The sequence below is a fragment of the Bolinopsis microptera genome, chromosome 10, assembly GCF_026151205.1.
Source record: "Bolinopsis microptera isolate Bmic1 chromosome 10, MBARI_Bmic_1.0, whole genome shotgun sequence".
Classification (NCBI taxonomy): domain Eukaryota; kingdom Metazoa; phylum Ctenophora; class Tentaculata; order Lobata; family Bolinopsidae; genus Bolinopsis; species Bolinopsis microptera.
The window spans coordinates 3,342,741-3,357,922 of NC_087081.1; the positions used below are offsets into that span (position 1 = coordinate 3,342,741).

Below are 15,182 nucleotides of genomic sequence, written 5' to 3' on the forward strand. Positions count from 1 at the left end.
AAAACCGAGCTATTCTAAAAAGGAATGTTCATGACGCGAACAACCAGTCCTTTGTGTCCATGTCTAAGATCCACACATAAATTCCACACTAAATCAAAAGTGTGAAACGCACACGAAAAATAACACACTGTCGGATCCACGTTTCGCATGTTGAGTCCGTGAGTCATGTTGTAGGTCCTTCCTTTTCTTTTCTGTCACTCGGGGGGAACCTCCGCTTGTTCACTTTACTCAAGAATCTGGCAGTTTCTCTGATCAATAGGATATCCTTGAAGAGGTCGGCAAAGGTCTCCGCTCCAGAGGTGATCATGGTTCTCGCCTGCTGACCTATGTTTCTCCTCAGGTCGTCGTAAAGCGAACAATCCGTGAGAACGTGTTTCTCATCTTCAATGATCGGCTCAAACATTGGTAGTTCGGCCAGTATACCGACAGCTTCAAGGTCTGATGAAGAACAGTGCTTACAAATGCGACTGAGCGGATTTTCACGGTTGATGGCGTATCTACCGGTCTCGATGTTGAACTTATGAGCACTCATTCTGAACTGCGCCAGCCGCTTCACCTCTTCTCCACTGAGCTGCAGGTTCAGGTACGCTTCAGCTGTAAATTCACTTTTGATAGTGTTGTAGAAACTGAGCTTCCGGTTGTTTTGCCGCTCATCGTTCCAACAGTTAATAAAAGTACTACGTAGTGCTGTTTTGAATTGGTTGGGGTAGGTCAACCTGCGAGATGATACTGACTGAAGGCTTTGTCGGAGATCTTCTATACCTTTGTACCATGGCAGATTGAGTGTGCGTTGTTCTATGAACGCCTGTCTGGCTAGACTTGTGCAACCAGCTCTGTCCATTTGCTCAAGTCGGTTGAAATACCCAAATACTTGCTTTGATGCCTTTATCACTAGGGGGCAGCGGCCTGTATCACCCCATACACTCGCATTTGAGGTTTTTCTGCCCACTCCTAAGGTCCACTTGAGGAATGAGAGATGAAGCTTTTCGAGAGGATCTCTTGCAGTCTCCTTCAGGAGAGATTTGGTGTTGATGTTATCTTGATAGTTTCTGACAAAGAGAGTCTCTGGGAGCCACACCTGACATCCGTATGTCACAATCGGTACCACAAGCGCGTCGAATAGCTTGAATACGATTGTTCGCCTGAAGTGTCTTAAGTCAATACTGCTTTTTAGCGCGAAGTAGCTTCTGAGACCTTTTTGCTTCAGTTTGTTCTGTGCTACTGCTGAAGAACCGTTGAGGGTAAAGGTTATCCCGAGGTAGCAATATTCTCGAACTGATGTGATGTTGGTTTCGCCGAGTTGGAATGTCAGACTCTCTTTAAGGAGCCTCCCGGAACGGTTGAACACCATCACTGCCGTTTTTCCGATGTTAACGGTTAGTCCCCATTCGATACAGTAACTGTGTAAAACGTTTAGAAGTTTCTGTAGTCCAGTATGGTCAAGGGCAAGAAGTATAAGATCATCAGCCCAGAGGAGATGAGTGATATTAACATTATTCAGTTCAGGGACGTTGACTACACATTATCCACCATATAACCATGTAACTGTTCAAAAAGTTTAAAGAAAATCTATTGGTCAGATCTTGAGAAAATCGAAAATATATTCTAAGTTTTTCACTAAAACACTCGATTTTCGACCAATCCATATTATGGTACAGTTTTGTCGTGTTTGAAGTCATATATCTAGTTTGGCACATAGAAATTCGCCCAAACTTGCACGATTATATATATTATTCGTCTTATAGCTCTGGAAATATCTGGAAAGTTTAAAAAAATTCTATCAGTTAGATCTCGAGATAATCGACTTTCGTCAAATATTGTACCATGGTACAGTTTGGTACGGAAAGTCCAACTCCCGAAATTTGGCAACTATCAACATCATGGCACAATTAAGTCGCATGCTCAGTAAATTGCTAATCAAATGTACTGCACTTATACAGTCTACAGTGTATGAATTCATGAACGAATTTATTAAGGCAGATTGGTATAACAACTATCGTAAATGCTATTTTGTATTAACAGCGGAAAGTGTTCTTAAGGGAGTCATGCCGGGAGTTATAAAACACGTCATTAAAAACACTTTCCAACTACAAAACTTAACCACAAAACCAGCTTTGAGCACTATTTCTAGGTTCTGAAACGACTAAATGATGCGAATTATAAATCCTCAGAGCTGATCCCACTCTACATTAAAAACACTTTCCAACTACAAAACTTAACCACAAATCCGACTCTGAGCATGACGTGTCATTCTTTTTGTTTTAAATTTTTAATCTTAATTTTAATTTTCAGTACGTTTTACCTAACAATATCATTTTTTAGCTAGCAGAATGGTTTTCAGAGGGCATTAATGAAATGTACTATGTATGAGCTGGTCCCAAGTCCAGACGCCATTTTATTCTATTATGTAATTTTCAATAACCCTGTCTAGTCATTGACTACTGATTATACATGGAAACATATGTGGTCATAAGCTATCTATATTATACATTGCACATCATGTATGAATTGTAATTAAAGCAAGTTGTGATTACATTACATTAGCTGATATTGGTCATCTTTCTTAGCTCTTATGAGTGGGTCGATCATATAGTTTGATAGTTTTTGTTATTAGTTCAAACAAATCTATTACCTTTATTGAGCTATGTAAGTTATTGTAACGTCCTGTCTACGACAAAGGCGTGTTGCCGAAACGTCGACAGCTAATATGTTTTGAAACACAGAGTGGAGGATCCAACTTAGTCACCAACTATTAAAGTTTAAACTATAAATAAATTAGCTGATAATAGGAATTTTTCGTAAATATAGAGTGGATGTTACCATGGAAACATGATCATTTTACCATGGAAACATGTAGTCATTAGCCATCTATATTATACAACATAGATTGTAATTAAAGCAAGTCATTGAATGTTTTATCTGGCAACAGTTATAGTGTGCACTGTGTAGGAATGTGCATTTTTTGTACTTATTTACGGTGAATCTTAACGTGGGCTAATTTTATTTGGTGATTTCAATTATTCCATAGCCAAACTGTTGTCTATGAAAACCTTCCCCATGGGGAAGGTTTTCATAGTCAACTAAAACAAATAGTAATTAAATTAAATTAGCTGATAGTAGAAACTTTTTGTTAATAAAGAGTGAACAGTGACCACATATAAATTTGAGAGAGAATTGAGAGAGAAATTCGTTCAGCGGACACATACATTATACTGTCCAGAGATATTATGGGAGGTTCAAGCTTATTAAAAGATTCTTTGAACTTTTGAAAAGTAGCAAAATTTGAGATAAATTGATAACCTAGGACCGGGAGTTGGTTTACACATTATATAAGTAATACGACATGTTTTATTTAGCAGAATTATACAATATGCATATGTAATCGTCTTTAATTGGGGATGATGGGGCGAAGACGTGATTTATATATATGATAAAGTGCCAGGTGGTGACAATAATTGAGGGCGTGTGGATGAAGAATCAGTCTTGATGCAGCTAGGAGGGTGAAGGAGGTAAAAATATGTACAGTACAATATCATAGAAACTAAGAACGAAAATCCTCTTACATCAGTAAAAACCGATATGCTTGCCTTCAATTAAAAACCTTGCTTTAAAAATGATATTATTATTCAAGTTAAAAGCCTTCGAAGTTTTGTAATAATCTATCGCATGATATTGTATATCTGACATCAATCAAATTGCAACTCTTAAGTTAACTTGTTGTTTAATTATATTATTGAATCACAGCTGAACACATGTATAAGTACGCGTACCTAATATTCGGCGGTTATTGATCAACTTTTCCCATATTTTACATAATGCTGCTGAACCTGATAATTAAAATATTCGCTGTAAATATCTATAATATAATATTCACACTATAAGATTCTAGAAGGCAAAGTTCAAATGAACCAAACATCATATTAATATATTGACCAACAAATATATGGATTCCTACAGAATATTTCGAATTGCAGTCGGAACTGCAGACGTACTGTATTATGTTAGTTTACTAAATTAACTGGTCGAAACACTTCTATAGAAATAAAATCAAGTTATACAATAAATTTATACTCTATAAACTACACAATATAATTATATTATAAATATAACAATAATGTCAGTTTCGGCTGCTCACTGCTCAGGTCACAATCCGATAACCTATCATTTTTGCAGCCTAGATTTAGGAATTATGATGTCAGAAATTAAGGATTCAAATAAGAAGCTTAGTGATTCTAAAGTGAGCAGCATTTTAGACCGTAAACGTTTACAATAGCTGGTTCAGCCGGCTTAAGGAACAACAATAGATGCTCTTCGTATATAAAAGAAACACCATTAAAACGAATGTAAAATTTGCAACTCTAGGATCACACAATTAGCGCAAACGTGGATACTGGATATAATAAGTTCGTAATGTTATAACATATAACATCTGATTGATCATTGACTAATGGACACGATATCAAAAATATGTTTAAATAGGACTCAAACCATCAGGCTTAACCTAAACTAGTTTAATGATAATTAGTTTTGCTTTATATTAAAATCTCAGCACATGTAATTTTGTAATGATCTTTCTAATTTCTAATTCTAATTTCTAATTCTAATTTCTAATTCTAATTTCTAATTCTAATTCTAATTCTAATTCTATAAGGTATAACACAAGTGGCACTGATGCAGATGAATCATGGATAATTATTGACTGTTGACGAAAACTCGAAGTTTGAAATCCAAAGTATAAAGCTGCATGTAGTAGAAACGTAATTGGGAAATCAGGATTAAATATGATCACACGTAACGCGCGGATATAACATGTGCTTTATCCAATGCGAAACTAAAAGAGATGAACATAAAAAATCGACTGTAGAGTGATTTAGCGCGACCGCAAAATTCCTTATAATATATAAACAGTTTTTATTTTTTAAACGATTATTGGCGGGTCGAAAAGTAACATAAAAAATAAACTCTTCGATATTCAGTATTTGTTAATTATTACCTAAAGACCTCGGTAGTAAGCCTTTAGTTGTCAATAATTATAAACACATTCAACATTAAAAATAGAGTTATGGCGGAACAAAAGGCTAAACACCGCTCAGCAGTGAGAAAGTTACAATACTTTTAAATTTTTAAATAGTATTTTCAATGGGACACAAAACAATCAACATTTTACTCAAATTTTAGTATAATTTGAACCTGAAAAGTGTTTCGAATATTTTATTCATTAGCTGTTATCTTTAATTTATTAAACGATATGAATTAATTCATAACTTGATGCGCGGTTTTGGGTAATGTTGTGCAGCGCGCGGCCGAAATTGTGACAAACAGAAGGAAATAACTCGTCATCAAAATGTATCGCGCGAGAATGTTTTAGTAGACGCGCATGTGACGTCACAAGTGAAGAGCTCGCAGTGGGACGGCCCTATATGGCCCCTACACGGCCACTATACGGCCTTTATACGGCCTCTATACGGCCTTTATAAGACCACTATACGGCCTCTATACGGCTTTTATACGGCCACTATACGGCCACTATACGGCCACTATACGGCCTCTACACAGCCTTTATACGGCCACTATACGGCCACTTAAAAGATATATTTCATGGTCTTTATACGGCCTCTAAACGGCCACACAAAACATCTAATCTATGGCCTTAATTTATTTTTGTTGAACCTCGCGACTTCAACGAAGTCCTGAGGGACAGTTTTCAAGAATTTATGATCAATGTTTTACTTTTAGCACACGTACTAATACTATTGCTTTATATTAAGAATTGTTAATAGGGATTTTTCAAAAAGTAACTCTCATCATCCTATGACAATTGAGTGTCGCACAGCATTTGTTTTATAGTAGCACTAGCAGGAGTAGGAATCTCAAATTATTTTCTAATATAATAATATGTGTATTCCGTGTAAAATTATCTTTATCCCGGTTGTTGCGACAAGTAAAAATGCTCTTATTAGGAAAAGGAGTTTTAATACTTTCAACACTACTATATAACAAATAATTTGAGATCATGAATACGATGTAGTTACATTAAAACGTCGAGTAAACTCCTTTCCCTAATAAGAGCATTTTTATTTGTCGCAACAAACGGGATAAAGATAATTTTACACGGAATACATTACAACAATGCGACTCATAAATAATACTCCAATCCGGATTTTACTTGTAGCGCGATGCGTTACTGTGCCGCGCCGCGCACTCAATGAGGCTACTGTGCCGCGCCGAGCTGCTATGAATTGACATCGTCAATTAAGATTTTACATAATAATATGTAGTACTAGTATATATTACGTAGTAGTATTGAAGACGAATAAAACTCACGTGTATCAAATTAAAGATATCAAACATAAAAATTTGAAATTGCCACCATCGAGCGCGCGCAGAGCTGCCGGCGCCGCTAACAGTACCAATATTATAATTATAGACTTCTGAAATCGAACTCATATCATAAAATAATATTTCGTTATTAATCATGATCTCGTGGTTGGTAAGAGTTTAACATATTTCGTAGCAGTCTAGTGGTTCATATTCATAAAAATAACGCTTATGTAATTACTGTGAATGGTCTCTTGCTGGATACATTTCATCACGATGCAGATATTTGCTGTTATCAATATTCGTATAAATCAAATTAATGACAAGAATAATCATGAACCTGAAACCGATAATCTTCGTTAGCTTAAAATTAAACTAAAATTACAAAGTTACATTAAAAATTAATAATTCAAATTCGTGCACAATCGTAAGCTTAAATATGGCCAACCTTCAGGTGGCAACAATGGACTTGAATTTTTATCGCGTAATCAGTGAAAGATAAAAAACATTGTATTAACAGTTAATAGATAATAGATATATCAAATAGAGATCAATAAACGAATCTTACCACGCCGTAAAAACGTGAATCATATCATATTTAATTTAATTTCTTCATGCTGTTTTGATAATTATGTCTCGTGCTCGATTCATCTGATTACAAAATCTGTAAAGTTCACAATCGTTTTATTTATTTAACTCACAAATTATGATTTAATAGATTCGGCTTCCATGATATCAGTGAGGAAGCTATTTTTATCGACACGTGAAGACGTAAATTTCGCTTTTATTTTTTATTGGTCGATGCTGCAAGCTGATTGTTAATCGCAGCTGGCCTATAAACGAGTATAATATAGCACCACCTGTTAATTACCTTCACTAACTCTAACAGATGATAAATAATTTAAGCCTATTTAAGCTATCTATTTAAGCAATATATTCAAGCATCTGTTAAGGAAATAATCCATATAAGGGAAATGTGGGCATGGAATTGGAAAAGCACATAATTTATCTAAACGTTATATCAAAACCTGTGACGTCACATCAAAATTTATGACGTCACACCAAAACCTCTGACGTCACACCTCATACTCTGAATCACTGCTCAATGATTTCAAAATAAACTCTCTTCCTTCGAGATCGTCCCTAGATTTCTTATAATTGTTCCTCTTAATTTTGTCGAGGGAACGTTCCGCTACTCTTTTTAGCAACGCCAGCTTATCCCTTAGCTTTGCCTCAGCACTGAAATTTAAGTGAAATATAAGTGAAATGTAAGTGAAATATAAGTGAAATATAAGTGATTTATTTTAAAGTTTACGATTTAAGAAATGTAAAAAAGATTCGGTTTGATGGCCAACAAGCGGGCAATCACATAAAGTGAGGTAACATGGGTATAAACCCTTCGCCTGCACAAAGATAGCATTATATTCATGTTTTCTAATATAAGAGTTACTATAAGGGTACCACAAAATAATAACATTAAATCATTATTTTCTAACAGCATAGAAACGTTTGACAAAAATGCCCATGCCCCTTCAATTATTTTAGTATGGCAGCTAATCAAAACTTACAACTTGTCTCACTAGTTAGATTCATCAATCTGACGTATTAGGAGTCAGATGATCTTTATCATGTCAGATTGAATTACGCAAATTTAAATCGCCTCATTTATTATAGGTGCACATAGGGCCCGATGTAATTGCTACGACCAGTGTACTGGTCAACTGCGTACCGCGACAATTGACCCCCCCCCCCCCCGACAATTGACCCCCTATGTAATTACACTGGGGTGAATTGTCGCGAAATCTAGGACTTAGTACGACAATTGACACTGGGGTGAATTGTCGCGAAATGTAGGACTTAGTACGACAATTGAACCCACACGAACATTGTCAGCTGATGTCTGGTAGGTCACGTGTGTATTTGTCGAGAGTGTAGTATCCTTTAGTCTTGTTGTTCAGGTCAGTCAGTGGCCGCCCCAAACTTAGGAGTCTCCTAAAATGGTGGGGGTCCTAGTCAGTAAGTCAGTAGTCAGTGCATAATCTGCATATGCATAGTGCATACCTTATCGGACGTTATTTGAACGGACATTAATTGGACGCTGAAAGCCCTGCCCCTAGCGTTCATTTTAATGTCCGTTAAAAATTATGTCCTTTCACGCAATGTCCGGTCAAATAATGTCCGATAAGGTAGTAATATTATAAGTAACGGCGTGGAATTCAAATCAGTAACTATCATTATCATTCGGCACATCATACTCAAAAATGGTATACAAACATTTTGTTTTCGTGCTCAAAAACGACGCTCGAACCACTTTTAAATTTCGAAGAGCTTCGTGATATGATATTATACAAATGATGGTTGAGCCACAGTTTTCACTGGACCTCTCCGATAGGTCTTCATTTTGTTCAGGTTTGGATAACGTTAACTTAGGGGTCGTTCACACATTACATAATAACATTTTGACCAATTTTTAACACCACTTTAGAGAAACATGGGTGCCCCGGTTCCTGCTAGTTAATATAAACTATGTGTATAATAATAAATATAAACTGACCTCTGTACATCTGCAGGTTTTTTGTAGAGTTTAAGTAACAGAGATGAAATAACAACACAAAGAGATGAACACATCATTGCTGCGGCTGCCACAAATGGCTTAAACGTGAACCCTGTATTAATGAAACCGAGATTAGAGTTAGGACGCAGATTAACTAGAAATGCTAGAGGAAAGTTTATTAAAAAAGTTTATCAAAACGTGGGTTAACTCTTGCTAAAGACGACAACAAGCAATACGGTTTAACAGGATTTTTTTGAAAATAAAAAACAATCGTGACTGAAGAGATTGATGAAAACAGGGAGTAACAGATCCAAATTGGAGATTTGCCAAGTTGGAGTCTTGCCAAATTGGATATTTGCCAACATACCCCAGGGTTTAAGGACTCCAGCAGCTATTGGGATACCCAGGACATTGTAAAGTAACGCCCACACGAAGTTGATCCTGATTCGTCTAACTGTGACACGTGACAGGTGAATAGCCACTGGTACGTCGAACAAACTGTCCTGAGAAACGTGGTCATATTATGTGGTATTATGTGTCATATTATGTGGTATTATACTTCATAATTATGTGGTATCATACTTCATCTACAATTATTGGAATAATTGTCAGATTAAGTAACAAATTAGGTAACAAAAACGTCACTATCGCCAGTGACATCACTATCGCCACGTGACGTCACTATAATTGGAGAAGATAACTAACCTTGATAAGAACGATATCAGCTGCTTCTATGGCAACATCAGTTCCCGTTCCGATAGCAATCCCCACATCAGCCTGAACCAATGCGGGTGAGTCGTTCACACCGTCCCCAACCATTGCAACTTTACACTGGTATTTCTCTTGTAGGGCTCGAATCTTTGATACCTAGGATTATTTCAGGCTCAAATAAGTGCATTTATAATTAATTTCTAGTTTAGCATAATACAGGCTACAGCCCAAACGAGGAGGCTGTGACATCGCACAGGTTCATTTTCTTAGAAAAGGTAAATTTCTATCCGCTAACTAGTTTACCAAAAAATAAACGCGAATCGTCCTTATCATGCTTATATTATATGTACTGCAGCCTTACATAAGGTCAATATACAAAAATAACACGGAATTTTACGGACGATTACCGTGTAATTACAGTGTAATAACCGTGTAATTACCGTGTAATTACCGTGTAATTAGTGGAAAATACCTTTTGTTTGGAAAATACCTTTTGTTTGGAAAATACCTTTTGTTTGGGGAGTACTCCAGCGAATATTCTCTCTCTTGGGATGTTTGCTTCTTTAGCGATGGCAGCTGCCGTTCTGTAGTATTAAAAGTATTTTTGTGGTTGTTTTTAATGAGCATACTTGATTGAGAGTAACTGATACAAATTAATAATAGACAAACTCCGACACCCACTCCGTACACATTCTGCACTATACCTCTCTTTATACTTCTTCCAGTCCTGACTCAACATCCCTATTATACACAATCCCCACCTCAATAAGTACCAATTAATTTGCCACCCTCGGTAAACCCACATCAACAGATTAATTGGGGCCAATGTTTACCAATATGATATCTTTACTACATAATTATAATTATAAAACATAAATAGATCAACTAAACGAAGTTGAGAAATGTATCATTTGGACAGGTTACCCAGGTTACCTGATATTGTCCCCTGTTAGTAGGAACACTTTGATACCCCACGATCTGAGCAGGTCTACTGCGCTTGCTGCATCCTTCTTAATAGGGTCACTGATTGTTATGATGCTGCTTAGTTTACCTGTGAATACAATTCATTATTAACAGAGGACAAATGTAACGTGATCAACAATATCAATATGTCATATTATTTAAGGCTTAAGCACTGGATCTTTACTTCTTTAGACGGCAGTGAGGAGATAAGAGAATATGGGGGAAATATGAATCATCATAATATTATATAGAATGATACCATTTTGTGCCCTAACTTACCATCTACAACCATGATAACGGCAGTATGACCCCTCTCCTCGTAGTCTCGCATCATAGTCTCTGTCTCGGAGTCTAGAGATATCCCACTCTCACCGATCAGCGTTCTGTTCCCTATCGCTACATCGTACTTTTCAGCTACGTGTACTCCTACAGTTCAACGATTTATTGATCTGAATTAGTTTTGTGCGTGGTCGCACACGCTCTTGAAGTGCGTAATCCATAAAAGGAACTAATTAAGATAAGGATGTGCGCGTTACGCGCGTTAATTGCAATCGAGTGGACAGCCGGCCGGTTAATTTTCGATATTGAAATGTCTCCGCGCGCAACGCTAACCCAGAGTGGACAGCCGGCCGGTTAATTTTCGATATTGAAATGTCTCCGCGCGCAACGCTAAACACCAATTAGGGGTCTACCGCAGTAGATGTTTTCTTCTCAAAATGTGGGTATGTCGCTTTTCAAAACTATGGTTATGCGCACAAATTTGAACCTAAATATTGCAAAAAGGTAGGTGCGTGCGCGAGTTTGCATAGATAAATAATACTGTCAGGAGAAGACTACCCGGAGAAGGCCTTGTATTGTATGTATATTGACTATTGTTTATGGTTTCTGAAAAATAGATATAGGCTGGAATTATCACACATGATATTGATCGGAAATACCTTTAATAAACAGGTAACGAACAGTGCTTTATTGAGAGAAGTTTCACCAATACAATGATAGATCTCCACCGCTCAGGATATACTAGATACTGCCGTAGTGCATATGTATTACTATCAGGCTTGGGAACCATGCCACAAGGTGGAGATGATATGGTCCGGTAACGGTCGAAATCTCAAGGTACTGTAAACTGTTCCTGGCTACAGGCTCTCGCCTCTCATATTGCAATTAGTAATGAAAATTTAAGTGGTCAAACTGGTTTTGGTGAAGGATGTAGATTTAAGAATGTGAATGTTTTGAATTGACCCCATGTTTTAACTGGTTCCATGGTACACCGTAGTTACTAACTGAAAGTGATGAATCTAGGAATGAAGTTCCGAGCCAATTTCTCCATTAAAAGTTTGAAAAAGTGACCTCTTCAACTGTGGAACTGACTTATTAATCCTAGCAGGTAATTAACTCTGGATCCTCATTACATTGATTCCATTCTATATTCTAACCATAAACAAAAAAACATTAACAGATAACTCCGTTTACCATTTGACATGTTCCAGTGTGAACGAGGCCATCTCCGGACAAATCCTTGAAGGCTGAAGTCCGAACAGTATAATTTATCTGATAGTGTTTTACTAAGGTGCTCTGCTGATAATTGTAGTAAAGTAATCAATAAATGCCAAAAAAATGACCTCTGACGAGGCTCGAACCGGGATGGGCTCAATAACATGTGCCGCCTTAGCCGTCGTGCTACTAGAGGCTAAGCAGATTTACAATATGTAACGGTATAATCTATATAAAAATACGCGCACGCAAGTAACTTTTCGTTATTTACGGATCCGAATAAAAGCGACATACCCACAATTCTGAGAAATAAACCTCGCGCGACATAAAGCGACATAATCGCAATTTCGCCCACACATTTGCTAGAACACCTCCTCGTCTACCGCCAGAAGGACTCACGTCAAAACTGTACCATATCAAAAGGTCGAAAATTGAGTGTTTTAATAAATAACTTAGAATATATTTTCGATTTTATCCAGATCCTAATGCCATAAGACGGATAATCTGAGCAAGTCAGATCTCGAGATAATCGACTTTCGTCAAATATTGTACCATGGTACAGTTTGGTACAGAATGTCCACATCTCTACCGCACATGACCCTGTAGCGTACCCGAGAGTTCTACTTAATACGTATACACTATACAGTATAGAAAACTGTATCGTCCTATTAGACTTGGTCAAATAGGATGTAATTTACATTCTTACATTCCTTTATAAATCATTTACCCATTAATAATTAAACAATTAAATAAGGACGATGCATACAAAAGCTGATAGACACATGTAAAATAGCCTATCATACCATTCCAGATGGAGGTGGTGTCTGGGATAGAACTATTACCTGTAATAGCCAATAGGTATATCTCCAGAAATTGTTCCACCATGCATTTGGTGTTTATATATGCTATTTAAAGGACACTTTTTACCCTACGTAATATAATGATATAATGATATAATGCTTCATGATGTTGTTTCTTTCATTTATATTATTGCTGTATGTTATATTTATTTTATATCATACGTTTTGCGAAAGTTTCAAATCAAAATCAAATCATTAATTCATTGAAAAAACGACTTACAACATGTCACCTAAGTCCACTAATTTTGTAAAATCACATGCTTATTTCTTAACTAAATAAGATAACTAAGTTATTAACTAAATAAAACAAACTAAGTTATTAACCAGATGACAGGTCGAAGAAATGCCGGAGATTTGTCACGGTACATTTTATACCCTTTCCAGGAATCGCAATAAAATCGTCTACCGTTCCGAGCTGTTCCACGTCCAATAACTGAAACAGGAATGTGATGTTTTTATTTTTTACAAATAAATTTATAAATCATGAGCGATATCCTAGAGTTCAAGTTCTATATAATATTTTGTGCTGTATATCAGATATTTTGTTTATATAAAAGATCGAAGCAGTGACAAACTTAAGAAATTATAAGCTGAATATGATTCCCAACCTGTTTAGCATGGTTAGTGATAGCTTTTCCTAGGGGGTGCTCCGAAGCACTCTCAGCGGATCCAGCAATTGCTATGGCAACCAACTGTGTCACATCTTTGGATATCTGGTAATTTATTTGGTTGTTATTTTATTAATAATCAACACTAACCGGTGAATTTTCAAGAATTTACAGTCGGCACAGCATACAACCCATATAATACTATAATAATTAATGTTAAAGTTGCTACAGGTTTCAAGATTTTTAAATGAGTTATCGGACAGATAAACTTCCGAATAATAAGCAGAAATCTGAAATGTGCAATGTGCAATGTAAAATATACAATGTACAATGTACAATGTACAATGTAAAATGTACAATGTTAAATGTACAATGTACAATGTACAATGTACAATGTGCAATCGGTAATGTACAATGATCATCGCAAATTTATTCCAACTGCTATTAAACAGACGATTGTCTAAATAATTAATTAATTAATTAATTAACTAATTATTACCTGTATCATCCTGCTTACGATAGGTTTTCCCAGTGTAACAGTACCGGTTTTATCAAACACACAAATTTCTATCTGAAAATGGACAAATTAATTGCTTTTTAAGTTTTTATATACGTAATCATCTGCTAATAACTTGACCAGAAGAATCAAATATGGAAATCGAAACCTAAGAGTCATGAAATTTTCCCATGGCATGAGTAAATTTCACTTTTCGACAATATATCAAATGTCACATTGAAGATTGCAGAGCAAAGTGTTGCGATGTTCGTCATTATGCTTTAAGAGAGCAAATTTATGAAACGTGTAAATGCAGCGCTTTTGCTGATCGCTGCGTGCGTCAGTAAGTAATCGCAATCCAATCAATTAAGTAATTATCCAATTAACCTTGTGAGCTGTCTCCAGTGGATCGCCTCCCTTGATTAGTATCCCGTTTTGAGCCCCTACTCCTGTGCCAACCATTACAGCAGTCGGGGTCGCTAAACCTAGGGAGCAGGGGCACGCTATTACAAGGACACTGATAGCTGCTAATAGTGCCCACTCTTCGTGTGAGTAGTGCTGAGGGTAATAAGGTGATAATTATGTAATTATGTAATTATGTAGGTATTTAAATAATTGATCAGGTTTTATTTGACTCGCCAAATAAAAGACTGAAGATAGTGAAACGTCCGTCACATGTTGGAAAAGTATAATTAGTATTGCACGTTAAATGAGTACGACAATATTTCAGAACTAATCAATAATTATTCAATGGGGATCAATTAACACATTAGTTTACCTCGTCGACCATAATCCCGAGATGACCAATTATCTCCCAGACAACAAACGTTAGCAGTGATAATAAAATAACTACTGGAACAAAATACCCGCTTATACTATCTGCCAACTGCTGGATAGGGGCCTGGGACGGAGTTATTAAGTTATTAAGTTATTAAATCATTAAGTTATTAAGTTATTAAGTTATTAAGTTATTAAATTATTAAGTTATTAAGTTATTAAGTTATTAAGTTATTAAGTTATTAAGTTATTAAGTTATTAAGTTATTAAGTTATTAAGTTATTAAGTTATTAAGTTATTAAGTTATTAAGTTATTAAGTTATTAAGTTATTAAGTTATTAAGTTATTAAGTTATTAAATCATTAAGTTACCAAATCATTAAGTTACCAAATCATTAAGTA

At 36.0% G+C, this 15,182-nt stretch overlaps 1 protein-coding gene across 2 annotated transcripts in view; it reads right to left on the bottom strand.

Moving 5' to 3' along the window:
* Window positions 1–6,545: 6,545 nt before the first annotated feature.
* The window catches only part of LOC134822337 (copper-transporting ATPase 1-like), a 42,506-nt gene continuing 33,869 nt past the window's right edge, over window positions 6,546–15,182 (bottom strand). For both annotated transcript variants that reach the window (XM_063833348.1, XM_063833349.1), the window contains 12 exons: window positions 14,783–14,905; window positions 14,392–14,562; window positions 14,008–14,079; window positions 13,509–13,613; window positions 13,225–13,333; window positions 10,826–10,972; window positions 10,517–10,634; window positions 10,092–10,167; window positions 9,578–9,739; window positions 9,240–9,375; window positions 8,873–8,984; window positions 6,546–7,557 (listed from right to left, as the gene is read on the bottom strand). In XM_063833348.1, the coding sequence (XP_063689418.1) occupies window positions 7,395–7,557; window positions 8,873–8,984; window positions 9,240–9,375; window positions 9,578–9,739; window positions 10,092–10,167; window positions 10,517–10,634; window positions 10,826–10,972; window positions 13,225–13,333; window positions 13,509–13,613; window positions 14,008–14,079; window positions 14,392–14,562; window positions 14,783–14,905 (1,494 nt within the window). In that variant the 3' untranslated portion in view covers window positions 6,546–7,394. The remainder of the gene's footprint in view (window positions 7,558–8,872; window positions 8,985–9,239; window positions 9,376–9,577; window positions 9,740–10,091; window positions 10,168–10,516; window positions 10,635–10,825; window positions 10,973–13,224; window positions 13,334–13,508; window positions 13,614–14,007; window positions 14,080–14,391; window positions 14,563–14,782; window positions 14,906–15,182) is intronic.